This window comes from Erythrolamprus reginae, chromosome 3, assembly GCF_031021105.1.
Source record: "Erythrolamprus reginae isolate rEryReg1 chromosome 3, rEryReg1.hap1, whole genome shotgun sequence".
Taxonomy (NCBI): domain Eukaryota; kingdom Metazoa; phylum Chordata; class Lepidosauria; order Squamata; family Dipsadidae; genus Erythrolamprus; species Erythrolamprus reginae.
This window is the reverse complement of record NC_091952.1, coordinates 96471424-96499407: the sequence shown is the minus strand read 5'-3', so window position 1 is coordinate 96499407 and position 27984 is coordinate 96471424. Positions and strand designations below refer to the sequence as shown.

General features: G+C 39.6%; 1 protein-coding gene across 2 annotated transcripts in view; it reads left to right on the top strand.

Moving 5' to 3' along the window:
- Positions 1-464: 464 nt before the first annotated feature.
- TTLL7 (tubulin tyrosine ligase like 7) overlaps positions 465-27984 on the top strand; it is a 95063-nt gene continuing 67543 nt past the window's right edge. The window contains exons 1-5 of one of the 2 annotated variants that reach the window (XM_070746259.1): positions 465-549; positions 3614-3710; positions 20161-20253; positions 25225-25388; positions 26067-26198. In XM_070746259.1, the coding sequence (XP_070602360.1) occupies positions 25364-25388; positions 26067-26198 (157 nt within the window). In that variant the 5' untranslated portion in view covers positions 465-549; positions 3614-3710; positions 20161-20253; positions 25225-25363. Of the gene's footprint in view, positions 550-3613; positions 3711-7941; positions 8399-20160; positions 20254-25224; positions 25389-26066; positions 26199-27984 lie in introns of those variants that run through there. The other variant, XM_070746258.1, reaches the window with a different exon arrangement.

The following is a 27984-nucleotide window of genomic DNA, read 5'->3' as shown; positions in this document are numbered from 1 at the left end:
AATCCATTAACAACCGTGTCAACCTGTTGAAATCTCCTCCCCCACAATATTCAGATTTATACACTGCCATTCCCACCCCCAAACAAACAAATAATAAATGTATTATATATTTCTCACTGATGAGAAAACTCACTTACTAGAGGAAACTGATCTGATATTTTTTTTAATGGACACAAGGAAGAATGTGACATTGTGGTTATTTTAAAAAGATACTGACATCATATTTAATCAGTCATTTCATATAGAGGAAATATTTCCTCCTAAGCCAACATGAGAAAAGAAAAAGGAGCTGAAATGTGTTTCTTTATTTTCCCATACAGCTGGGAAATTGCTATAATACTTCCTTAAGATTGTGGGAGTTAAGCAATATTTGGTGAATATCATACAGTATATAGCCTTGAAGTGGGTCCCTTTAAATTTCTATGTTCTGTTTGGTTGCCTAGGACAACTTTTGTAAACACTAGTGAACCTACATGTGGCCTTTGAAAAAGCTGAGAACTGAGTCTGATGGGAAAGGCTAGGTCATTTCAGAGCAGTTGGAATCAGACAGTGAGTATTTATGTAGAAGCGAAGGTAGTGAGGCTTTGATGCTTTCATATGCTTACTTTGTACTTTTGGATTTTACTTTCCAGTAATCAATGGACAATTCAATATACAGCATAGTGAATTTATTGCTATGCAATTTCTACTAAATATAGTACTAGAAACAAGGGTATTACTTTTGAAAGCATTAGGAATCTCCTAGCACAGGAAAAGATTGTCATTTTGTCAAGGGTTATATTTCTGATAACTGAATATAGAGAAGACATCAGAGCCTGTTTACATAGTGTTTTATTTTTTCATCAATTTACATAAAAATAAATAAACTGATGTTTTCAATTTTTTGAAGGTTGATGTGTTGCCATTTGTAATTTAAGTAATGCAGCTAAGATATTACGGACTCTTTAAGATGAAGAATATTATTAGAACTGCTAATTCCAGAAAAAAATCCTTCACATTTCTTTAAATAATTTATGTACTGCTGAAGTGTTAGCATTTCTAAATGAAATTAATCAGTAAACTGGATTTTTTTTAAAATTAGTTTTAGTTTATTATTCCCCAAAGTTCTGTATTCTGTATTCCGTATTCTGGATGTAGTTTATTTAGCTCATCATATACTGTCTATTTTTCTTTTTAAAATTTACATCAAGCATATGCCCTGTTGCTAATTTTCTTTTTACTGTAATTTGATTTTGAAATTGCTGGCTTGTGAATTTTGAAATGCTAAATATTAAAGTCAGTATGGGAGATGGAACAGAAATTAAGGTATCATCATATGTCGATGATGCAGAATAATGCATAGGCATGTCTGACCATTATTCTTATTTCATTAAAGAGAGTTCTGTAGATTTAATCCTGTATACATTTAGCAATTTAATCTTGCATGCTTTTGGGCCCCAATTTAAACTGCAGTGATTAGTTAGAATAAAACATTCATAAACTAGCTCCTCTTTCAGTTAACCTGAAACATTATTACTTGAGTTTATTGAATTAATGGCAGGTATTGGGATCCATGTCTATGTTATATAAATTCAAATTCCTATGCTCAGCATTCATTCATTCATTCTTTTATTCTTCCATTCATTTATTCTTTCATTCATTGCGTATGACTTCCTGATCACCATGAAACTCTAGATGGCTATCAGGGATTTCAATTAAAAAAAACCCTACAAACCACCTAAAACACCATTATTAATAATACATTGTGTTGGACACAATACGCTTTCTCACAGGTCTTTCTAAAGCCTAGTCAGGTTCCTATTAATTTTTAGCTGGAAATATTATTTCCTTTGGCAGATGTAGATGCATTAACTATGTCTAGTCCTAAAACCTGGCTGAAAGAATTCTGGACAACCTGCTTCCTCCATACACTCTAATTATCCTCTAAATCCTCTTTTCAAAAAAAATGGAAGGCTAGGACTGGTCAGAAGTTATCCAACATCAGAGCAATGTTTCTTGAGGAGAGAATAGATTACTGCCTTCATAAGAGAAAGCAAAATATACCCTCAATCAAGAATGAATTCACCATCATTTGTATTCAGCCACATCTGGGTCTCCTCGGAGCTCTTAACTAATCAAAAAGAACATAAGATTATACATAGACGGTTATGCCCCCAGATGTAAGGCTCTAGCCCTCTGATGGCAAAGAGGTTCACCAAAGGTTGAAAAAGGCTCGCCATCACTGTCCTAGCCTATTGCTTCAAAACTAGCAGGCTGAAACATCTCCCTGATAATCAAGCCAAACTACACTGCAGTCAACCTCTGAGAGTATGCAAAATTTTCACAGCACACCAGAGCAATATTATCCCTAAGATATCTTGAGCTTTAGAGATGTTTCATATGTTCCTGATTCCCTTTCTCCTAAAAGGATTCCAGGGTTCCTTTCAGAATCGGCATCTCTAGGAATCTACAAGCAGGGAGAGGCCACATATGGGCAAACTAAAGTCATTGTCACTCTCTTGTTCTGATTAATGGCTAATGCCATATTCGAACTGTGCATTACAGCTGCAAGATTCTCTCCAACCTCCCTATAAAGGAAGGGGACCATTAGACCATTAGACCATAGATGTTAACAGTGAAGGGGTCCACTTACCTTTTCCTACTGGTGCCCGGATCCTGAGGCCGCCACACACATGTGTGCGTGCCCGACACATGTCCGTATGCTACCATGCGATACTTCTGCACATGCATCAGAAGCAAAATCTTGCATGATGCTTACGCAGGTGAGGTTTCAGCAATTTGTGCCTCTTTTTTTGCTTCTGCACATGTCGGACACACTTGTTGGTCGTGCACGTGCTCACACCGGCATCTGGAGCCCACTAAAAAGTCCTACCAGATCGCCAATCCCATTCGTACTGGGGAGGCCCATTACTGGACATTAATATCCTTCAAATTCTGATCATGTAGCAACTACTCCAAGATATAAACTACTTCAGATGTATGCATGCATACATGCATGCATGTATGTATGTATGAAATGTACCGTATTTTTCGGACTATAAGGTGCACTGGAGTATAAGATGCATCATAGTTTTGGGGGAGGAAAATAAGAAAAAAGCTGAGTGAGTGGTAGATGGCCTCCATGAATACAATGCCCTCAATCAGCTGTTCCCAGAGGAGAACTTTAGCAATAGGTTTGTTGGTTGTGGGCTCTGTGCCTTGCTTTTTCTGCCTGTGAAACCTCTATTTTAGTCCTGCCCATCCTCTCAAACGGATGTTTCACAGGCTGAAAAAAAAGCTCAAACCTCCGTTTGAGAGACTGGGTGGAGATACATTCATAGCATAAGGCGCATTCAAATTTTCAACCTCTTTTAGGATGGAAAAATTGTGTGTGTGTGTGTGTGGATGATGACCTGATTCAGGTCCATGGTTGCCTTTTGCACCCAGGGACAGCAGTTTAAAACCTCCCAATATCATACACCATGTCTGGGAAACTACGCCATCAACGCAATCAGAGTTGAGCTGCTGAAGGAATAAACCACTGCACAGCAAGGAGGTAAGTATAGAAGCAATAATCCATCTGCTTTCTAGAGACCAACTATACAAACTGGGTCTCACATCTGCTTATCTGCAGAACAGCATCTGTGAAAGCCACAAGAACCTCCTGAATGACAATAGCCATTCCACCACCCTGCCCTGGAATCAAAACTGGTGCCGGTCCTGAAATGCAGGTAGGATACTTCTAAAAGGGGAATTATTACAATATCTGATATTCTGGGTTTGTAAAAATCTTGGAAGAAATAATGAGATTCCCAAACAGATAACTTATTTTTAGAAGAAGTTCAAAGATCTAAATGAAATTGTTGCTAATTAAAATACTTTTGTAATAATAAACTTGGCTGTCTTGTTTCTGCAAACCAATGGAAGGTTCTTTTAGAAACTGGTTTATTTTGCTTTAAATGTTGCATACGGTATATTCCCTGCCCTATCTATAAAGGACATTTAACACTAATGGAGCCACAATTCAAAAAATTTAATGTTAATTCATTTATTTGGATTCATTCAGTTACTGACCTATTTGAGACGGAAATTTACAAGGCTTTTGCAATTATACTGATTGTTACTTATCAAAAATTTATCTCTTCTTCTTGCCCATAAAACCAATTGTTGCTTTGTTTCTAGCATTTGTGGCAGAACCCTACAGTGGTTAGTGCTAAGAAGAAATGATTGACCCAAGGTTACCCTGCTGACTTCTGTGCCTAAGGATGGACTAGAACCTGGGCTTCTCTGTTTTTAGTTCAACACTTTAACTACTATATCAGACTGATTCTCCTTGTACAATATACATATCAGCAGTTTTAATGCATTACACGTACAAGGAATTATTCATGGTTCATATGTGATATAATCAAAATGATAAAATATTGAAATATATGTATATATCTGGTAGTAGCTTGCTGGGATGGGGTTTCCCAACATTTGAATTAGTTGTTTTGGTGGAAAGAGAATACATAAATAGATTTTGACTAATTTTACCCATTTTTTTTCTGGAGTTGCTTTGTTCATGATACAAATTCTAGGCCTTTTTAATTTTACCTATTGTGTGTAAATATAAATATATATATTGGCATTTAAGAAATTAGACTTCTTTTGTTTCAGAGAAACAAATGTGCATTTTCACATCTGGAAGTTCACTTGTAAGGCAGTCATTCTATCAACTAATCTATCTTACAAAGTTATTGTTGTAAGAAAAAAAAAATAGTAATAGCTAGTGTTGTAGATGGTTCCTTAAGTTCCTGAATCAGAAATAGATTATAAATATAAAAAGTAGCATTATAAGCACTACTGTTTAATTAAGTACATATAAACCAAGAAATTAAAACATGTTATTGTTTATAGTAATACATTAGAGGAAAATTCTCTATAAAATCACTAATAGGGTGGACAAAGTTTTTCAAATTAATTGTTTATTTTTCAGTTTTTCACATGAAGTTGTTTTTAACATTCAACAGCAAATCACTTTATGAGGGAAGTAATATGTAATATATATATATATATATATATATATATATATATATATATATATATATATATATATATATATATATATATATATATATATCTGGACAAGTTAGTCTTTTGCCAGCCCAATTCATCTCACAGGATTGTTGTGGTGGGAAATAATGTAGAAGGGGGAAGGAATATTGGGTGCGTTCACCATCTTAAGTTATTTATAAAAATAATAAAGGTAGAATTTTAAGAAATCAAATACTGTATATAAATATGATTTTAGTGACTTTGGCTCTTCGGTAACTAAGTTGTGTGAATGTAGCCATCGAGTTGGGCAAATCTAGAAAATGGGTTTGAGCAAACCATACTTAAATTAATCATGGGTAGGCAAACTCAGAATCACTTTGTATTGTGGTTAACACAAGGCTACAGACTGGGAGATTGTGAATTTTTGTTCCGCATTAGACACAAAAGCCATCTGCGTGATTTTTGGGAAATCACTGTCTTTTAGCCCTAGAAAGCAGGCGATGGAAATCTACTTCTGAAAAAATAATGCTAAGAAAAATTCAGGAGTTGCCAGGAGTTGCCAGGAGTTGTCCAGGAAGTTGCCAGGAGTAAAAAACTGACTCAAAGACACATGTGTATGCATACACAAAGCAATTAAACCATTGCCTTAAAATAGATTGCTTTTGCTTTCATAATATTAGGTACTTTACTATTGATAGATTATTTACAGGAAGCAAGAAACAGAGCTATAAATTGTCTGAGACTTAATTTTAAATTAAGTTTTTTATAATCATATTGATAATTTTTCCATATGTGTATGGGAGGACAGAGAGAGCAAGAGCATTAGCTGTGAAAAATGTAACCCATATGACAAAAAATACTGCTGTTTGGGCCTATAGGTACAAATCAAATGGCATTCTCAGTGGCCTTGAGCTTGGTTTTTCAATACTGTTTTTAAAAATTCAATACTGTTTTTAAATTGTGAAAAACAAAATATATATTGAGGTATGTAAGATGGAAAGTGAATAAATACTATAGGAGTGCATGTCAGAAAATAAAGGCATTTTTTTCACATAGGTGGGAATCATTTTCAATTCCTTTAAAAAATATTTTAGTACAATATTATAAATTACCAAAATGATGGAGCTGTATACTACCTCTACAGTAAAGAAGCCTTTATTATCAGAGGGAAAATCCACTAGAGATTTCCATTCTGAATAATTCATTAAGTGCATATGGGTCCTTGCCAATTACAAGATATGTACAGTATTTCATAAAATCTGGAGTAACAGGCTCTAATTTTTCACTTAAAATTACACATAAAGAGAACTATCTTAAGACTGAATTATACCTCTTAAGACATTAAGACTGAATTATACCTATTGATTTTTTAATAAAGTAATGTCAATAACATTGATTATTCAGTGTTACATGTTGTATAATAATTAGGAACATGGTTCATGTCTATCTCATAGGACTTATTTGTGTGTGTGGTCAACTATATAAACCTGTTTAATTAATAAATATAGGGTTTTTGCATCAATGAAGAGTCAAGACCAGAGAATATAATTCCCATAGGGCCTGAGTTTAATTTATTGTTTAAAAATTGAATCACAGCTTGAACAAATTGAAGAAAGTCATATAATACAACCCCCTCTATCTATATGTATTTCCAACTATTTGCATTTAATAGACCTTTATACACTGTATTTAAGAATTCTTTGATATTTTTAGGTATTTAGTTTTGTTATCTTGATTATTTTCAGTTTAAATTAACTGGGGTTATTTTTAGTAGTTTTATCTAGAATTTGTATTTCCAGATATACATACATATACATACACTAAGATTTACTTTTAGCTATTATACATACAGTACATATACATAGAGTAAGATTAGATGTAAAGTTTTTAATGATAAAATAGTATAGCATTTGCTACTTAGTTTTACATATGCTTATACAGTATATATTTGTCCTGATGACTGCCTAGAAAAGTTCATGCAAATTGCTTGGAAAGATTTTTGGAGGGGACTTCTCACTGTTTTCTTCCAAGGGCTGAGAGTGACTGTTCTAAGGTGGCCCAGCTGGCTTGTACCTGAAGAGGAAATAGTCCATGGTCTTCTGGTCTCTACTTAGGTGCCTTAACTACTATCCTAAAGTGGCGCTCTTGATTTATTTAGAAAACATACATTTTCAATAGTGTCATTTTAATTAATAGCACTTTCATTTTAATAGCTGATGGGGGGGGCAGAATTTAGGTAGAAAATGTTTGGACTTCTTGTTATACTGCAGGAAAGATTATAGACAAAGGCCAATTTAATTGTGAGCATTTAACGTGCACTTCCCATCTACCTGGTTTTAAAAAATAAAAATCCAAAATTTGTATGTAGACCAATAAGGGGAAAAAACCCTGACCTCTTGACCTTTTTCTTGTAAACGATTTTGTTTTTTACATCTTATGAAGTGAAGGATCTGTCAAGTGAAGGAAATCTATTATTTGCAATATAGAAAATGTATCCTTGCCTAACCTCTCCTCTTGGGCCTTTGGAGATAATTTTTCACCAACCGCGAAGGGCGCAAAATATTGCCTATGAAATCTAATTTAGTTTGAGGAAATATTGTTTTCTAAATAAATGAATAAAAGGCCACTTTTGGAAAGGAACGCCGTCCCTTGAATAGGGAGCGCGCGCGGTTACATAGGCGAGAGAGAAAAAAAGTGACAGCTGCATCCTCTTTGCTGCCTGAGCGCTGACCCCATTGAAATCGATGGGAATCTATTCCCGAACGAATCTTCTTTGGGGATCGGGCAGCGCAAATCTAGACGCGGTTTATCCCAACGGCAACTTTTAACCGAGGAGATCCACCTCTCCCGTCGCCGCGCTCAACCCTAATCCATCCCCCCCATGCCCCCCCCCCCGCTTAAAGCCGCTCGAGGGAGCAGAGGCGAGGCGGAGCGTCCCACTTTCCCAACAGAAGAGGGGGGGACGCATCAAGAAGCGAAACCTCTTCCTTCAGGCCGTGCTTCAGGCGTGGCTCGCTCCTCCACAGGGAGAACCCCCTTCATCTGCAGTTACCAAACGGAGCACGTGAAAGCCCCAAAGCCGCCTTTAACTGTAACTTCTCCCGCCGTACAGTCGGCTTGCCCTCCCCCCTTTTTTAGACTGTGAGTGGATTGCTCCGGCCTCTCAAATTTGCTGCAGCGCCCTCCGGTTCAGTATTTTGGTGGCCTCTGGCGAGCGTTGAGAGCAGATAGCGGCGCCGGAGAAGGACGGGTTGGAAGGCGAGCCGCAGAAGAGGGTCGCTCGCTGGATTGGGCTGTCCCCGTCCTGTAGCCTGTTGGAAAGTCTCTCGACCCCGCAGAAAGCCACATCCTCAGATGGGAGGGCGGTAGTTGCTGCTTGCAGGTAATTTCTGGACGTGATTTCCCCCCCCCCCCCCCGCATCCTCTTCTCTCCAACCTGTGTATGTGTGCAAGGGGGGGGCAGGTATCCAGTGCATCTTATTCCAGAGTAAAGCAGGGAAGATGCTTCAGCAGTTTTCTAGCTTCACACACACACACACACACACACACACACACACACACACGTGTGTGTGTGTGTGTGTGTTGGGTTGAAATTGATGCTGCACCACTGGGAGGGAAGGTGTCATGAGGATGGTGGAGGCTGCTGCTGCTGTTAATGATTCAGCATCCTTCCTTGCAAAAAGAAGGAAATGAAATGCAAAGGCTTTCCTTTTGGTTGCCCCTGCCAATGAGGTTCTCCAGACTTCCAGTGAAGAACTGGACCTTCAACTTTCAGAGGCAGTGGTCGCTTCTGTCATGTTACCAAAGACGGTGTTTATGGTCTCCTTTTCCAGATGCTGGAGGGAGGGCTACTTCCTACTTTCAAGGTTCCAACTGTTCTCCAAGGTACTGTTGGAATAATGGAATAAATATGTATTTGGCGTGAAATGGAAAGAAGGACATAATCATAAAACATTCCCTGTCGTTCTAAAAGTCACTTGACACCCCCTCCCCAAAATTACAGGGATTCGGAGCGTATAAGAAGTACATTCAGGCCTGGATGTGATAATATGACTGATGAATTCAGGTTGATTCCGTAATCCAAGTGAGAGGATATCAAGATCAGTGTGAAAGCATTTAGTGCAGTGGTTTAGACTATAAAATGGAAAGTGTCATTCTGACTTGGGCATCAGTGTAATGAAAAGTTAATGTAAAATATTTTATATGTGTAAGAAATGACAATGTGAAAGATAGGTTTCAGTGATTATACACGTTCTCTTCTGTTTTATAGAAAAATCATATGCAAAATTCAGAAAAGGATGTAAGATTAAACTAATCAACCCTCTACAAATACATCCACTATAGAGGAATCTATCACCTCCCTAACTAATTTATTACAGTACGGTATTAAACTTCTGTTTTTGTTAGGAAATTATGTCTAATATCCATCCAGATCTGCTTTCCTGTAACTTGCCCGTGTTTCTATGTCCTGCATTCAAGGACAAGAGAAAGCAGATCTTGATTTCTTTAGGATATCCTTTCAGTTCATGAATCTATTGCATCCCTGCTTCATTACAATTAGATAATTGATGAGCAATTCTGTGCAAATGTGAAGTACGGTATATGTGTAAAAACTGAAGATGAAAAAGTTATTAAAATGCCCTCCATCTTTGAGTTCCTGATCAGTCAATGTAACCGAAGCAGGTGAAATGTAATTCTTTAGAGGACAAATGGGTTAATTATCAGCAAATGACTTCTACATTGTGAGTGGAGGAGTGTCAGCTGATGGTGTAGCAGGATGTTATTTTAAGAGGTGGGAAATTTAGGGCAGAGATGTGCTATTTTAAAAGCACTGTGAAAAAAAGTTATTTTCAGAAGGCTTTATGAGGCATTACATTTAGAGAAAATGTACAAGATTGAATATTTAAATATGAATATCCTTCCCCCCCCTTTGCTCAAAACCTGCTGCTTCTGAGCTGTGTTCAGCTTCTTAGGCAAGCAGGAAGATAATCTTTATTTTTTTTTGACATTCACTTTTTAGTCCTTAATACCTTGGGATTGAATTTATAATAGGGATATCAAATTTGGACTGCCAACATTCAAATGTATCTGTATCTTCTAGCTGTCAAATAGGGATTGTATGGAGTTTTGTGGCTAAAATCTATTCTTACTTTTTAGTTTTGAACATCCTGTATTGTGCTTTGAAAAGACAAAACAATTGCTTGGTTGATCTTTAGTCTGTACAGCATGTAATTTCTGAAGTATTTGTTTTGTTTATCCTTACCATAGCTATGAATAGAAGATTAAAAAGATACAAGCAGCAAGGTTAATTGTGATTTTCTGAACAAATAACGAAGCAGACTGCGTTGAGGTTGATTCCATCTCTTTCAGGCCATCTCTCCCTTGATATTTTTCATGTTTCCCTGATCATAATTTGTCTTTTAAAGCACATACTGGGCAGATGTAGAAAATCTCTAGGTTCCCTAATGAAATTCAGCATTCAGCAGTCTATGTCTAGGGGATGTATTGTCGGTTGTCATCAGCAATATCTGAAAATACACAGATTTACAGTAGTCCTTGACTTATGACTACATTTAAACCCAAAATTTCTGTTGCTAAGGCAGACAATTGTTAAGTGAGTTTTTGCCCCATTTTACAACCTTGCTTGCCACACTTGCTGAGTGAATTTCTGCCATTGTTAAATTAGCAATAGGGTTGTTAAATGAATTTGGCTTCACCATTGACTTTGTTTGTAAGAAGGTCACGTAACATGGTCACAAGACCCTGAAATATTGCAAGTGTCATAAATACATGCCAGTTGCTAAGTGTCCAAATTTTGTGACCACAGAGATGGTGCAATGGTCATAAATTAAAAAATAGTTGTAAATCATTGTTCTCAGTGCTGTTGTATCTTTGAACAATCACTGAACCAACGGTTGTAAGTTGAGGACTACCTGTATATCTGTGTAATACGTGTATCGAAGTATTTGTGAATATTGATGTTTATGGGATTATTTTGTTTGTGATGGCTGTGATTGTTCTGTTGCACATGTACTTCTTTCATTTCCAGGGGTCTTACTCTTTCAGCTGAAGAGATAAAACATCTTGTTTGATATTTCCATTTAAGGATTGGTATTCTTTCAAGTAATTGTTTCATATATAAAATGCTTGAGAGAGGGAACTGTCCTGTACTAAGTTCCAATTATACAACTGAACCAAACAAAACTCACTTGAAAGAATTGTGTAATGTTCCTTGTTTTTCTTTAACCTCGATATTGGGTATTCTTTTCTATTTTTCTCATTCCCTTTCTTTGTTGTTTTTATATGTGCTTCTATTTGATTGTAAGCCCTTGAGACAAGAGCCTTTTTTTTTTTTGGTAAGGCATCATGTACATAATAGGTATCCTCCCCCAATTAAAATTAAGCATGTGTTCCTCAGGGGAGATAGCAGGAAAAGGCACTCAGCTGAAAATAGCTGAGAAAACTTCTATGGTGTACCTATTCCAAATGTAATTTAGCATTATAAAATACTGTAGGTTTGAAGCTAAAGGTTACTTTTCTGTTAAAGCCAATCTACTGTTCTTTGTTCTGAGCTTGTTCTGATGATGCCATTTGACTTCTTACACTGAAGAAACTTCTTAAAGATGTGTTAGTGACCCCCCCCTTATTTCATTCTTTAATTGATTTTTATGCTTCAATAAGAAAAAAAGAAGTCCATCTAATTGATTGCCCATAATGGAATTAGATTCATGTGTGAACTGATTTTGTTAGAATATCTATGTCATTATTCCTGCTTGTTGAGGATCATATTGGTATGAAATTGAAATGAAGTTAGCAATTGGTCCAATTTCTTCCCTTGTCAGACTTTTATTATGCAACTAGCCTGTTTCATTTCCTGAATTTAATCAAGGGATCTAGAGTTCCTCCCTTCTTCTGTGTTTGCAAACTTGCACATTTTCTCAAAAGATCTTTGCCTATTGAAACTTAAGTCCTCACCTTAAGAGGTAAAGATGAAATTGGAATAGCTCTGCAGCGGTTCTTTTAACAATACGTAATGGTAAGAGGCTGCCATCTGGTGGTAGTCTTTGTCTAAGGTTGCTTTTCTTCATTTTCATCCTATACCATCTTTCTGAAGTTCAGCAATTCCAGCAAAACAACATTCATGTATTGTTTGTTCCAGACCTTGAATGGATTTCAGGATAGTTAATATTTGTCCCAAAATTCTGTTTAATTTAGATCCTGTCCTTTTTCTATGTTCATGGAGCTTTTAACATGAATTATATTCAGAATGAGTATATGCTGTATTGGGATTTGAGGAAACTCAATAAAATTTAATACTGATGATCATGTTAGTCAGGCTCTGAATAGTATATCGCTTACAATTAAGATGCTTTGGAAAGAGAGAAAGAACATTTTCAAAACAACTTAGTTGCAAACAGATATCATAAACTAATGAAGCATGGAGATTAAGATTTAATTGTATTTTTGAAAAGCAAGTAGTCTTTATTGATGCTCTTTCCAGAAGCATATACATATTACTATAAATAGAGAAGGAAAGAATAGTCTCTTCCTGAGATATATCTGACAAATGTAATTACAGTAATAAAGTGTACTTAATTAAATGCTGGGATTATGGAAAATGTCTAAATAAGCTTTTTTATAGATTGTTAGGCATAACATGAATCAGGATTCTAGGCTATAAAGAATACAATACAGCTTTTGAGCTGATTTGCAGCTAAAGAAATAAGTTATAATTTCTAGTCTATACCTTAGGCTAGCAAATTACAGAACATTCATGGTTTCTTTAGTCATTGCTGCTGGCAGCAAGTCAGCAAAGTGATGGTGCTATTATCAGGTCACAATTCTTTGTACTTCTAGAAAATGTGGTCTATGTGTCATGTCTTCTAGAAATTGCTATTCTGGTCCTACCTTAGGCATGAAAAACTGCTGGGTAACTCTGTCCAGTCATCTCAATGTAACTCATCTCACTGGGGGAATGATAGAACCTCGATTTCTCTAGAACTTGGTCCATGCAGCATTCCAGAAGAAAATATGGCATCTGATTTCATAATTATTGGATTAATAACCTCAAAGAGACAAGGCTCTTGGACTCAGGATCTGTTAAGGAGAGAAACTTCTCATTCTTCTGGCAAGGAAAACTATCAAATGAGACTAAGGAATACAGGGTGGACTTTGCAGTCAAAAACACCCTACTAGGATGCATAACTCCACCTGCCATAGGGAGCAAGAGGATTCTGTCCTTATAGCTCCACTCGCGAGCAGGACCATGCACCAACTTTAACATTGTCAGTAGAATCTAAAGACCAATTTTACGATGATCTGGTCACCACTATCAAGAAAGTCCCTGAGAAAGAATCACTGTTTATCCTTGGAGATTTTAATGCCGATTATAGTTCTTGGCTTACCTGTTTAGGTCAGTTTGGCTTTGGGGAAGATGAATGAAAATGACCAATGCCTGCTGGAGTTTTACTGGCACGTTAGCAATACATTTTTCAAAACAAAGCCTCAACACAGAGTCTCTTGGAGGCATCCAAGATCAAGGCACCGGCACCAGCTTGACTTGATACTAACCAGGTGTTCTAATCTTCCTAGTATTACAATCACATGTAGCTATCAGGGTGCTGACTGTGATACCGACCACTCCTTGGTGCGCAGCAGAATAAAACTGCAAAGAGATTGCATCACTCAAAGAAAGAAGGAAGACCACAGATTGACATCAGCAAGACCTGCAACCAGGTCAAAATGGAGGAATTTGCACATGCATTAGAGGAAACGCTTCCAGGCCCAGCTGAAGCAAACACGTCCAAAAGATGGGAATATTTCAAGAATGCTGTCTATAACACCACCCTGTCAATATTTGGTAAGAAGATCAGAAAGACAGCAAATTGGTTTGAAGCCCACTCAAAAGAGTTGACACCAGCCATCGAGGAAAAAAAGGAGAGTACTGATTGCATATACAGTATAGCCTGCTCCAGTGTGCACAATCTACAATTCTGCGAGCTGCTCGTAGCAAAGTCCAACAAAGTCTATTGATTGCAGCTTTGTTCTCAGATCCAGATAGCAGCTGACAAAGGTAACATCAATGAGATGTATGATGGCATCAAGCAGGCCTTAGGACCAACACAGAAGAAATCTGCCCCTTTGAGGTCTGCTACAGGTGAGATTATCCAGGACCGAACGCAGCAGATGGCACGCTGGGTGCAGCACTACTCTGACTTATATTCTAGAGAAAATGTGATAACTGACTAGGATTTGAACGGCATTGAGTTGCCTGCCTGTCTTGGAGGAGCTTGACATTGAGACAACCTTAGAGGGACTAAATGCAACTCTGGACTCTCTTGGCTCAGGCAAGGCACCCGGGAAAGATAATATCTCTGCCGAAGTTTTGAAGTGTTGCAAAGAGTTCGTCCCAAGAGAACTGCATGCAGTCTTCTATCTCTGTTGGAGGGAAGATGGAGTACCGCAGGACATGAAGGATGCAAATATCATCACACTATATAAGAACAAAGGTGACAGGGGTGGCTGTAACAACTACTGCGGCATCTCTCTTCTTAGTGTGTTAGGGAAGCTGCTTGCCTGTGTCGTATTGAAGAGGCTCCAGGTGCTTGCAGAGAGAGTCTATCCAGAATTACAGTGTAGATTCTGAGCCAACAGGTCCACTACCGATATGGTCATTTCTCTTAGACAGCTGCAGAAGAAATGCAGGGAACAAAGACAGCCATTTTTTGAAGCGTTTATAGATCTTACAAAAGCTTTGGATCTGGTTAGTAAGGACGGCCTTTATAAAATCCTCCCCAAGGTCGGCTGTCCACCATTAGGTCCTTTCATGAGGAAATGAAGGGTACAGTAGTTTTTAATGGCTTAACATCAGATTTCTTTGACATTCGAAGTGGAGTGAAAGAGGACTGCGTCCTTGCGCCAAGTCTATTTGGGATCTTTTTTACTATCATGCTGAACTTTTGGAACTGTAACAGAGGGAGTCTATCTCCGGACCAGATCAGATGTATGTAGAAGGGATTACCATTCTCGGATTGGCCTTTTTAGCCACACTAGATATGCTGTTCTAGGAACTCTTTCCAGAGCACGAAACCATAGTCTTTCAAGACTGAAGTTGCCAATGAATGGCCTCCAAAATATTGTTTGGTTTCATCTTTGCTAGGCCTCGGTTTATTATCCGTTTCCAAGGACAAAGAAGTTGTTAGTCAATTGTTTGATCAACATGACTAGAACAAATGAGCCAACTACAATAATTACATCTTTTGCAAAATCTGCCAATGGTAATTAAAAACACGCAAGCCTTTGTTGAAAGAACCAGATTAAAATTCTAAGATTTATTAGATTAGTTTATATTGAATATGAAGGCCATGGTAATTACAAGTCATTATTTTAGAAATATTTATGTATGTATGTATGTATGTATGTATGTATGTATGTATGTATGTATGTATGTATTGATTGATTGATTGGATTTGTATGCCGCCCCTCACCGGAGACTCGGGGTGGCTAACAGCAACAATAAAGCAGTGTACAATAGTAGTCTGATGTTAGAAACAATTAAAAACCCAAAATATGAAAAACACATTACTGAAATCTCTACCCAGTTGATCCTGTTACTGTATGTTCCCCAGGACCTTCTTTTAGATCTCCTAGTGAGATCATTAACTCAGAGACCAGTAGTTTTGCTTATCTAGTAAGACCATGCTTGCCTCCATTTTTTGGTCTCATTTATTTTTAACTGCTTTACAGAGAAAAGGGAATGTAACAACACAAAGATTGTGTATACATTTTATTAAAATATGCTGTAATTCCTTCCCCCCCCACACAACTGATAAAATCTCATGTCCAAATAGATTTTGTTGACAGCAGAAAAATTTGCATCGGCAGGTCCTCAAAACTTTTATTAATAAACTTAATTACATGAATATCCCAAACTTGGTTACATGAATATTAATCAACAACTCGTGTTCTGTGAATATTGCACAGGTATACCATCTAGAATGTATTTGAAGCTATTGTTTTGAACAGGGCCACCATCAGGAATTTTGGGGCCCCATACAGCCTAAGTGTCTGGGCCCCCCCGCCATTTTAAAACTATTTTAAGTCGCCAAGCCACTCCATCCCCCGGGGATCATTTCCCGCTTCACGCCAAGCGAGGCGGTCACATAGGCCAGTGTTTCCCAACCTTGGCAACTTGAAGATATCTGGACTTTAACTCCCAGAATTCCCCAGCCAGCGTGCCATAGGCTATTTCAGGAACTGGGTTAAGCCGATTGTGTGGACTCGTCCAGGAGAAAGAAAGAAGCGGGAGTGACAAGGGGAAGAAAGATCCTCCTGGCATCGGTCAGGCAGAGCGAGACTTATTTACGGCTCCTTGGCACTTCTCCCTTCTTGTTGACAAAACCATGTGCTTTCTAGCGAGGGGAGGGGGGAGGGGGATCCCGCACCCGGCAGCCACCGGCGAGGAGCTGGAAAGGATGAGGGGAGAGAAAAAGCAGGGTACCAGCAGTCGGGCGGGTGTCTTGAGGGGGCACTCCCATCTGGAAGGAAGGGAAGAAAGGCAAGGGCGAGCTATGAAGGAAGGAGGGAGGGTGGAAGGAAGGAAGGAAGGAAGGAAGGAAGGAAGGAATGGTAAAAGGGGCGATCAAGAGAGGAATGGGTGAATGAATGGACGGAGGGTAGGAAGGAAGGAAGGAAAGAGGGAAGGGACAGGAACAGATGAAGGGTGCAAAGCAAGCAAGGAAAGGTGTGAAAGGGGAGAGTAAGAGAGGAAGGAGTGAAAGAAGGGAGTGAGGGAGGAAAGAAGGGAGGAAGGAGAAGGAAAGCAAGAAATGGAAGGAGGGAAGGAAAGAAAGAAAGAAAGAAAGGGGGAAGGGACAGGAACAGAGGAAGGAAGGAAGGAAACCTATGAAAGGGGAGAGTAAGAGAGGAAGGACTGAAGGAAGGGAGGTAGGGAAGAAGGTAGGAATGAGAAAAAAAATAAGAAATAGAGGAAGGGAAGGTAAAAGAGAGAAAGAAAAAGAGCAAGAAAGAGAAAGAAAGAAAAAGAAAGAAAGAGAATGAAAGAGAAATAAAAAGAGAGAGGGGGAATGAAAGAAATGGAAGGAGGGAAGGAAGGAGAGAAAGAAAGAGGAAGAAAGAAAGCAAGAGAAAGAAAAAAGAATGAAAGAGCAAGAGAGAAAGAGAGAAAGAGAGAAAGAAAGAAAAAGAAACGAAAGAAAGAAAGAGGAAAGAAAGAGAATGAAAGAGAAATAAAAAGAGGGGGAATGAAAGAAATGGAAAGAGGGAAGGAAGGAGAGAAAGCAAGAGAAAGAAAGAAAGCAAGATAAAGAAAAAAGAATGAAAGAGCCAGAGAGAAATAGAGAAAGAAAGAAAAAGCAACGAAAGAAATTGTGATTTTTACTAGGCAGAGCGGCTGAGCCCGCCTCCTCGAAAAGACTACAACTCCCAAGAGGCACCGGGAGGGAAGTGTGGGCGAAGGGGGCGGGCGCCCGCGGAGTTGGTCGTGGGAATAGTAGAATGAAAAGGCAGCAAAATAAAGGCGAGTGAGTGAGGGAAGGGGAATGTCGGGAGGGAATGGCTCATTGCTTTTCCACCCAGCCAGCCCCTTCCCACTGAGACGAGGGGGGGTCATGCGACTGCAGGCCCCCCTAATTGTTCAATTTCACCGGGCCCGTTACACCACTCCCAGTAGTACCGGTCTATCGGCGGCCCTGGTTGTGAATGTAGAACTCACTATTGAGCAAAACCTTTTTAGCAGGTAAAAAGAATGAGAGTGTAGATTCGTTTAGGCATTACAGGAAATATTTGTTTATTTGTTGTTGTTGTTGTTGTTGTTGGTGTTCTTCTTCTTCTTCTTCTTCTTCTTCTTATTATTATTATTATTATTATTATTATTATTATTATTATTTATCAGATTTGTATGCCACCCCTCTCTGAAGACTCGGGGCAGCTACTCAGTTAATAAATATGATTTATTTGGAATCTGTGAAATCATAGATTAATCTGAATTGGGAAATATGCATTTATTAAAGCATTTATACCTTGTGTTTATGTCTCAAAAGTAAGTGAAAGAATCCCTGCTCTCAGGCATATATAGTACAAAGTTAAAACACTGTAGCTGACCTTGAAAGAAATATGCAAGAACCAATTATTGACTAATATATATCCTGCCTTTATTATTTTTATAAATAATTCAAGGTGGTGAACATAATACTCTTTTCTCCTCCTTTCCTCCAAGAACAACTCTGAAAGTTAGGCTGAGAGAGAATAATTGGCCCAAGGTCACCCAGTAGGCTTTCATACCTAAAGCAGGACTACTACAACTCACAATCTCCTGGTTTATAGGACAGCACTTACGTTCTACACCAGATTCCCATTACCTAAGGCTAAGGGGACTAACATTCTTTAAGTCCTGGGAAACAAGAAATCTTTAGAGTGGCTCAGATAATTCACTGAAATATAATACAAACTTATAAGGTTATGCTATTACACCCAATCTGAATAAAATTTCTCTCAGTCTTTCTGTGGAATTTATGTATGTATGTATTTATTTATTTATTATTATTTATTATTTATTATTTAGATTTGTATGCCGCCCCTCTCTGCAGACTCGGGGCGGCTCACAACAGAATACAGTGATCCCCCGAGTTTCGCGCTCTCGATCATTGCTAATCGCTATATCGCGATTTTTCCACCCGGAAGTAAAAACACCATCTGCGCATGCGCGCCCCTTTTTTCTATGGCCACGCATGCGTAGATGGTGGAGTTTGCGTTCCCGGGGCAGATCAGCTGCTGGGCGGCTTCCCTGGGTCTTCCCCCTCTTGCTGGCGGGAGGGCGAGCGGCGGGCATCAGCGAGGAGCCGGGGTTTCCCCTTTGCGTGGGCGGCCAGTAAGACCCCAGCGCCGCTTCCCAGCTGAGTCCCGAAGCCAAACGTGGAAGTTCGCCTTTGCCGTCTGGCTTCAGGACTCAGCTGGGAAGCGGCGCGAGCGAATGGCGTGGGCGGGCGAAGGGAGGGCGAGCGGCAGCGAGGAGTTTGCGTGGGCGGTGGGGAAACCCCAGCGCCGCTTCCCAGCTGAGTCCCAAAGCCAAACGCGGAAGTTCGCCTTTGCTGTCTGGCTTCAGGACTCAGCTGCTGCAAGCGAGCAGCCGGGCGGGCGGGCGAACGGGCAAGCGGCAAGCGATCTTGGGGTTTCCCCGTTGCCCAGGCAAAGGGGAAACCCCAAGATCGCTTGCCGCTTGCCCGTTCGCCCGCCCGCCCGGCTGCTCGCTTGCAGCGCCGCAGCAGCGAGGAGCCGGGTGGGCGGGCGAACGGGCAAGCGGCAAGCGATCTTGGGGTTTCCCCGTTGCCTGGGCAACGGGGAAACCCCATCTTCGGCTCCTCGCTGCTGCCGCGCTGCGGAGCAGATCAGCTGTTGGGCGGCCGAAGGGGTCTTCCCCGCCGCCCACACGCAAACTCCACCATCTGCGCATGTGCGGCCATGGAAAACAGGACGCACATGCGCAGATGGTGTTTTTACTTCCGTGCCGCTACATCGCGAGTTTACGATTATCGCAAGGGGTCTTGGAACGGAACCCTCGCGATAATCGGGGGATCACTGTACAACAATTCATGACAAATCTAAATTATAGTTTAAACTATTTAAAAAAACCCATTTACTAAGCAAACATACATACAAACATACCATGCATAAATTGTATATGCCCGGGGGAGATGTTTCAGTTCCCCCATGCCTGACGACAAAGGTGGGTTTTAAGGAGCTTACGAAAGGCAAGGAGAGTAGGGGCAGTTCTAATCTCTGGGGGGAGTTGGTTCCAGAGTGTCGGGGCTGCCACAGAGAAGGCTCTTCCCCTGGGGCCCGCCAACCGACACTGTTTAGTTTATTTATTTATTTATTTATTTATTTGTTTATTTATTTATTTGAACATGTACTAGATAACAGGTATAAGGATGGACATGAACAAGGAACAAGTACAAGTAAGTAGTAGGACAGGGACGGTAGGCATGATGGTGTGCTTATGCACATCCCTTGGTCTACTTGTGGGGTTACGGGAGTAACAAACCAGAAGAAAAAAAATCATGGGCATCAGTTGTAGTGGAATTCCCCCATTCCCAGTGTATTGAATTATCCTACTCTTTCTTACAGGATAGCTGTCTCTGATGGGCTTGATAAGAACAGAAGAAGGGCAATTCTTCAGCCTTCGCTGCTGCTTCTCTTCCTTGTAGGACATTTGGTGCTGTAAGTAAATGAAGATATACCTTGTGACCCATTTCCCCATCTTTTTCACTACTTCTTTCTGTTCTCATCGCATTTGAACCTCAACCAATGATGCCTTGTGTTAATTATTATCCAGCTATCTCCAAACAGGGAAAATATAGTAGTTGCTGACAACTGGTGCTTAATAGGCTGTGTAGGCAGAAGGCAAGATGACAAATTGCAGTATAGATGAAGCCAGGGAAATTGTGGGGTGGCAAATATTTTCAGTTTTTATATCCTCCTCTCTTGCAAAGCTTGAAAGATACTTACGCTATATATTTTAATAATGTTTTTTTAAATTATTAATTCAACATAAAAATATCCCCCACATAAACATTGGAATTCTCCAGTTAACTTTTATGTTCACTTTTTATATAGGAAGATGGCATCTTGTTTCTTTTTTCTGTCCGACAGTTTAATTTTCTGCAACTAAAGTCGGGACTTTCCTTAGTCATTAATTTTACAATGCATTGCTAAGGCATTGAGCCCATTCTCTGGCAAGGGGTTCCTCAGAAAATTCTCAATCTGTTTCGTTGCTAATAATTCCTATTCTGCTCCACTGAAAATATTCTGTGGTAGTATCATCCAATATTGAGGCAACCAAGTTGTATTCAGATCAGTCCTGGGGATCATGCTAAAAAGTGAAGGTACTCTTTGCAAATGGAGAACCTGGCTTGTTAAACAAAAAATAAAGCTGTTTTTGTCTTTCATATGAAGAAATGGGTATCCTTCAGTTGCTTCACTGAGGTTCTGTTAGGTTGAAATGATATAAAGAAGATATCGAGCCACTGTCAAGCCAATTGAATGTGGATATTGTCTCCTAAAGACTATGTTAACTGTCCATCCTTGTTTTTTAGGAGGGAGAAATTGTCCCCCCGGATTCGAAATTTGGGTGTCCTTTAGATTCACAGCTAAAACTAGATCAACATTTGACAGCTGTAGCTAGAGAGACCTTTGCACAAGTTCGTCTGCTGCACCAACTCTTACCCTACTTGGATCGAGAGGCATTTCTTACAGTCAATCATACCCTTGTCACCTTACAGTTAGATTATTGCAACATGCTCTACATTGGGCTACTCTTGAAGAGTGTTCAGAGACTACAACTGGTTCAGAATGCAGCTGTGTGAACTGTTGTGCACCTAGGTACACCCACATTGCACCAATCCTCTGCGAGCTGCACTGGCTCCCTGTTGGTCTCTGGGCACAATTCAAGATGTTGGTAATTACCTTTAAAGCCCTACATGCTTAGGGCCAGGTTATCTTTGAGACCGCCTTCTGCCACAGAACTCCTAGCAACCGGTGATATCCCATAGGTCCTGTCAGCTAAACAGTGTCAGCTGGCGGGCCCGCAGGGGAGGGCCTTCTCTGTGGCTGCCCCGGTTCTCTGGAACCAGTTAGTTCCGAAGATCAGTACTGCCCCCACCACTGTTACCTCTAAGCTGCACGGGTGCGCGCCTGCGCAGCCATCAGGACGCCCCGCGCACTAACTTGTTGACGGGGCGCAAAGCCACGCCATCCCAGATCATGGGGAGGGTAGCTCTTCCCTGGCCAGGCGACGGCGAAGCCCTCCTGAAGCTCTCCCGCCACCCAGGCCACACTGGGGGCTGCCCCTTAGAGCCGGGGGCGACGGGCCTAGTCTCAGCTTACTTGGCCCCGGTGTGGCCAAGCACAGGGTGGAGTAGGCAGCAGCTGCTGCTGCTGCTCCACCCCCACCCCCAACCTGAGCTTCCTTCAGCTTCCTTGGAGGCAAAACTGCAAAGCTCACCTGCCGCCTCCAAGGAAGCCAAAGGAAGCTCAGCTCAGGGGCGAGCCTGGAGCAGCCGCCACTGCTGCCGCCTACTCCGCCCTGTGCTTCGGCCGCACCGGGCTGGTAGGCGCGGGCAGAAGGGCAAGTAGCGAAGGTGGCACTGCCAAGCGTGGGTCGAGCGGGAGGGCACCGGCAGCAGCGGCACTGAGCAGTAGCTGTGGGGCAGCGGCAGGGCGGTTGGCTGCAAGCCACCGACGGCGGCGGCTGGATGTGTTGCAGGACGCCGTACATGCTGGTGCTGCGCTGGGCATGGGGCTGGCACCTCCGTCCCGGCCCAGCCAGCGGGCCAGTGCCAGCCCCGTGCCCATGCGCAGCGCAGCGCCAGCAATGTACGGCGACCTGCCGCCGCCGGTGCCACCGTCTTGGAGCTCCTGCTTGCAGCCGACCGCCCCGCGGCGCACCAAACGTAGTTGTGCACGTGAGTGGTGTTGCAGGGCAGAAAAAAAAGGGAAAAGGCAATTTGACCCTCCTCGTCTTCTCCTCAGCAGCCAGGCAGCAAACAAAGACAGAACTTGTGCAGCTTTTACACCCTACCATGAGACAGTAGCTGCTTCTCCTAAATTACTTTTATTTCTAACTCAGACATTGTCCTAGTCATGTCAACTGATGCTCCATATCGCCAGCTCTAATTCACTAACTAGGCCTGCCTAGTGCTAGGTTTCCTCTCGTTGGCCATACATTCTTGTTCATAGTTGATAGGAATAAAAGCCCTCAGAATCCTTATTGCGGGTAGTGTCTGTTTTAATGACTACCTCATTTAGTGACCATACACAGTTCTCCCGGTGACAAATATGCAACCAATCTCATATTTAAGACTTTTGCAGGTCTGCAAATGAAGGAAAGCTGTCTGTCCTAGTAACCACATTTTCAGATTTAAGGTATGCAGGATGGATTAAGATACCCAAGCCAATTTTAGTCATGTTGCATCAAGAAATGCAGCTTGAGTAGGGAGCCAGCAGCCTGAAAGTCATATATGTTTTTCTTTCTCTTTTGTGCATTTTTTAAATGAAAGACTTTGATTACAATACTGGTAGTAAAAAATTAATGAATGCAAACTAAACTTAAAAGACCACATTTGGAATACTGTGTTCAGTTCTGGAGACCTCACCTACAAAAAGATATTGACAAAATTGAACGGGTTCAAAGATGGGCTACAAGAATGGTGGAAGGTCTTAAGCATAAAACGTATCAGGAAAGACTTCATGAACTCAATCTGTATAGTCTGGAGGACAGAAGGGAAAGTGGGGACACGATCGAAACATTTAAATATGTTAAAGGGTTAAATAAGGTCCAGGAGGGAAGTGTTTTTAATAGGAAAGTGAACACAAGAACAAGGGGACACAATCTGAAGTTAGTTGGGGGTAAGATCAAAAGCAACATGAGAAAATATTATTTTACTGAAAGAGTAGTAAATCCTTGGAACAAATTTCCAGCAGACGTGGTAGATAAATCCACAGTAACTGAATTTAAACATGCCTCGGATAAACATATATCCATCCTAAGATAAAATACAGAAAATAGTATAAGGGCAGACTAGATGGACCATGAGGTCTTTTTCTGCCATCAGACTTCTATGTTTCTATGTTTCTAAAGAGTAGCAAGAACTAATAAAATGGAAAAAAATGGAAAAGAAAAAAATAATATGGTAAATTAAAATAAAATAACTTCTAACCCTCATCACAACAAATATAAATTTAATAACTCTTCACCCCACAATGGTTAAAGATGAATAGCTCCTCCTTTATCTGCACATAGTTCTTGAGTTATAATCATTCATGATTTTTCGAAGCTCTGACAGTGCTAAACTAATGGTGGTCCTACAAATTTTTATTTCTTCGGTCCCAGACTCCAATTATTCCATGCCTTACCACACTACTGTTTAACTGAAAGAAGTAGGGGAAATAGCAAAGATGATATCCAGCCCACATGGGTCAGTGTGAGTTAATTAATTGAAGGGGTACAAATGAAAGCACTTATTGTGGTTATCATACACATTTGAATAAAAGGATAATATTCTGTTTGACAATCCTAAAACGCTTCGGGAGAAATTGTTCCTCCTTTTGAAAACTATGTAGGTTCCTTTTAGAATTGACAAATATGGCTTTCTGTGCTATTGTTAAAAATGTACTGGTACTTAGCCCATATAATTTTAGATAAATACCAATATGCAATGACTAACTCAGAGAACAAAAGGTTGGATGTTGCCTCAAAACAAACATCAGAATAGGATGGAGAATACAATGCTTGAGTTTCTAAGTGTCATCTGGTGGTGGATTTTCTTTGTGAAAGATTAAGGAACTAATTGTAGGTTTGTAACTTGATATGTACAATATAATTTCAAGTGATTTTTCTAATTTCCCCTCACTTACATGGATATAGGTTTTTTTTAGCTTAAAGACAACCATGATATACTTACATGTCTCATTTTAAGATTAAAATTTCAGGATTTGGGTCTAAGATAACAGTCAATATCTTTTTTAAAATCTTTTCTGCTAATAATGTCATAAGGAAATGTAGATGCATTTGCTTAAATTCAAAAGTTCTCCTCCCCTGATTATTGCGGCCCTATCTGAACTGGGATTCATTGCTCACAGTCACTCATGCCCTCATCACCTCGAGATTTGACTACTGCAATGCTCTCTATGGGGCTACCTTTGAAGAGTGTTTGGAAACTTCAGATCATGCAGAATGCAGCTGCGAGAGCAATCATGGGCTTCCCTAGGTATGCCCATGTTACACCAACACTCCGCAGTCTGCATTGGTTGCCAATCAATTTTTGGTCACAATTCAAAGTGTTGGTTATGACCTATAAAGCCCTTCATGGCACCGGACCAGAATATCTCCGAGACCGCCTTCTGCCGCACAGATCCCAGCCGCCCCGAGTCTATGGAGAGGGTCGGCATACAAATCTAATAAATAATAATAATAATAATAATAATAATAATAATAATAATAATAATAATAATATATCTATATAAGATTGTGTCAGAGTTTAATGGAAATGAGATAAATTTTAAAAGCATATTCTTCATCTGCTCCTTCATCAAATTTTAAAATGTTTTTCAAAGAAATTTTCTGAAAATCTGAATGCTGAAAACTCATCTGCAATTGCTTTGTAATTGTTATGTTTTTCTATTTAAATACAGGCATCTGTAGGTTTTTCCCCACTTAAATCTGGGTTTGCTTCAATCTTGAACTGAAATGGTATGAAAAGAAGATTGGCTTGGAAAGCCTCTTAACTTCCTTGATTGTGTGTAGCTCTCCGATTACAGCATCCCAGAGATAATGCCATCCTTGCCTAATGAGGGAGGTAAGCCACCATACTACTTTGTGTTTAACAAGCAACTTATGGGCACTTCAGCTATTATGTATTCTATTCAGTCCTGGCAATATCACATGCATGATTAGATAATGGACCTCCAGGTATAATTCCATTATGATTTGTGCTGCTTCTCTGTATTTTTAATATGGAGGTAGTAGGGGCACAGCAAAGGATTTTAAGTACTTATCAAGCTGCTTCCATATTGGGACCATGCAGTGTTGGTATTGGTATTCTCTATATAACAGCTGCTTTGGATACAAAGAAATGTAGTCTTAGAACTTGATTGATTCCTTAAAAGAACTGCAGCTGCTTTCAGATTCATTTAGCCACAGCAGAAACCCAAGGATGTTTTAATGATTTGCAAAACTGAAACTTTATACCACATTACTGGTATATGTTTATGCAGGAGTGTATGTTTACACTGCAGAAGGATCATGTGGTGCTTTTGCTAGGATTGAGAAGATTGTAAATTACTTTAATGGTGTGTAATATACATTGTCACTTTAAATTAAAATTTTACAATTGGTATTTTGAAAGTTTGTAACAGCTTCTTTAGCTTTGGTATGTTTTTAAGATCATGTGATAAAATTACTTTCTGTATATTCTCATTTTGCAGGAAAGAGTGTAATGATGATTTACTATACATTCTTTTTTTTTTTTAAACAGAAAACCAAGGAACCACTTCTTTGACTTTGAGTTCAGGCCTATCTTTCCAAAGCTCAATAAGGAGAAAAGTCAGAGAGAAGAAAAAACATGCAACCATTACTGCGAATATTGCTGGCACAAAATATGAAATTGGTAGCAAGCTACATATTTTATCTAATTTACATTTAATCCTATGGTAAAATAAAGGTGGATGGAAAAAAGAAAGTTACATAGCCCAAAAATGCTTTATATGTCAAAATATTACCATGTTTTTTAGAATATAAGCCGCTCTGGAGTATATGGAGAGTCTACGGAGAGGGGCGGCATACAAATCTAATAAATAATAATAATAATAATAATAATAATAATAATAATAATAATAATAATAATAATAAACCGCACCTTAGTTTTTGGGGAGGAAAATAGAGGGGAAAAATCTGCCTACTAGGTATTCATCTGGTTAGCATCCTTAGTCTGGCCAGCTTCAGCACATTATTTTATCCCCTGGTTAAGGCTTAAAAACCTTATTTGAAGTAAGTAGCAATGAAAAAAAGCCTGCAAAGACTTCGGGCTGGGATAAAACCTCTTTCAGAGAGTAGCAATGAAAAAGACTGCAAGCCGGGAAGATTGTTAGCACCTCATTAAGACTGGGGAAAAAACCCTTTGAAAAAGTTTCAGAGTGTAAGACACACCCACATTTTCAGTCTCCTTTAGGGGGGGAAAGGTGCATCTTATACTCTGAAAAATATTGTAATCAGGATGTTAATGAATTTTTTCATTCTTTTAGAAAGAGCAGAAGAAATGCTTGGGCTTTTCAGTCAGACTGAGATCACATGTATGCCTCCATTACCATACAATGACACATTCAGAAACTTTAGCCATAGGTTAATGTCAAAAGTTAAACTTGATATTTTAATCCCATCATAAGTGAGATGTAACCCCTTAAAAATCTTATTTTGTGGAGTGTTGGGTGCTTTCTATGTTTGGTTGTTTACTTGCAGATGTTTTATTACTTCACTGGGCAATATCATCAGTGCTAAGTGAATGTGGGGTTTATATGCAGTACAGTAGCTTGTTGTGTCAATGTCAGTGGGAGTATGACTTTTTTCCCTTTGGTAGTTCCTTGATAAGGCTGTTTTCTGTTACCATGAAGTCAGATAATGAAATATTTGCAAGCAAGCAACCAAGCACAAAGAACACCAAGGACCCCACAGTTCAACCCTGAGCTATATGTATTCTCTTTTATTAAAATCCTAAAATTAAAATCCCTTCTGTTTGAAAGTTGCATATTTATTTGGAAATATTATTTGTCTTGATAAATTATTCTAGCAGCTATTCCTAAAGGTGCATTTCATCTCCATAGACATTTAGCAGCTGATATTTTTCAATATTATAATGCATTCAGCTCAGTGCGGTCATTCAATTTCATATGAATTTTACACTTGAATTACAAACTGAAGCTTAGCATTTCAGCTAGGGAAAATCTGTTTTTAATTGGGAGGATTATGATGTGTTGTTATAATCTGTCCAGTCAATACTAAATTCCTGCTATAGTTATAATTTAGAGTTAAAGTATCATTAGATACTTCATTATTCAGAAGACTTTTATACAAAATGTGACAGGATTCTTCAGATTGGTTTTTTTTTTGTTTCACTGAGCCTCAATGTTAACCATTCAGGGTTCTTAAATATTATCTACCATTCTTCCAACATTCTACTTTTGCTTATCTATAGCCAGTTTTTACTATCACACTGTGGGCATGGCTTATGCAGTACGTCCTGTATTTCTTTCAACATCTTTCAGTGCAAATTGGGTGCTCTGGGGTGGAGCTCCATTTTTGCTACCCCACTGTGTTCCCCCCCGTCCGGGCAGTAGCCCACCTTTGTTTATAGCTGTTATCACCTGGATTTATCTAATTTTTTAGTTGGCATAAACGAA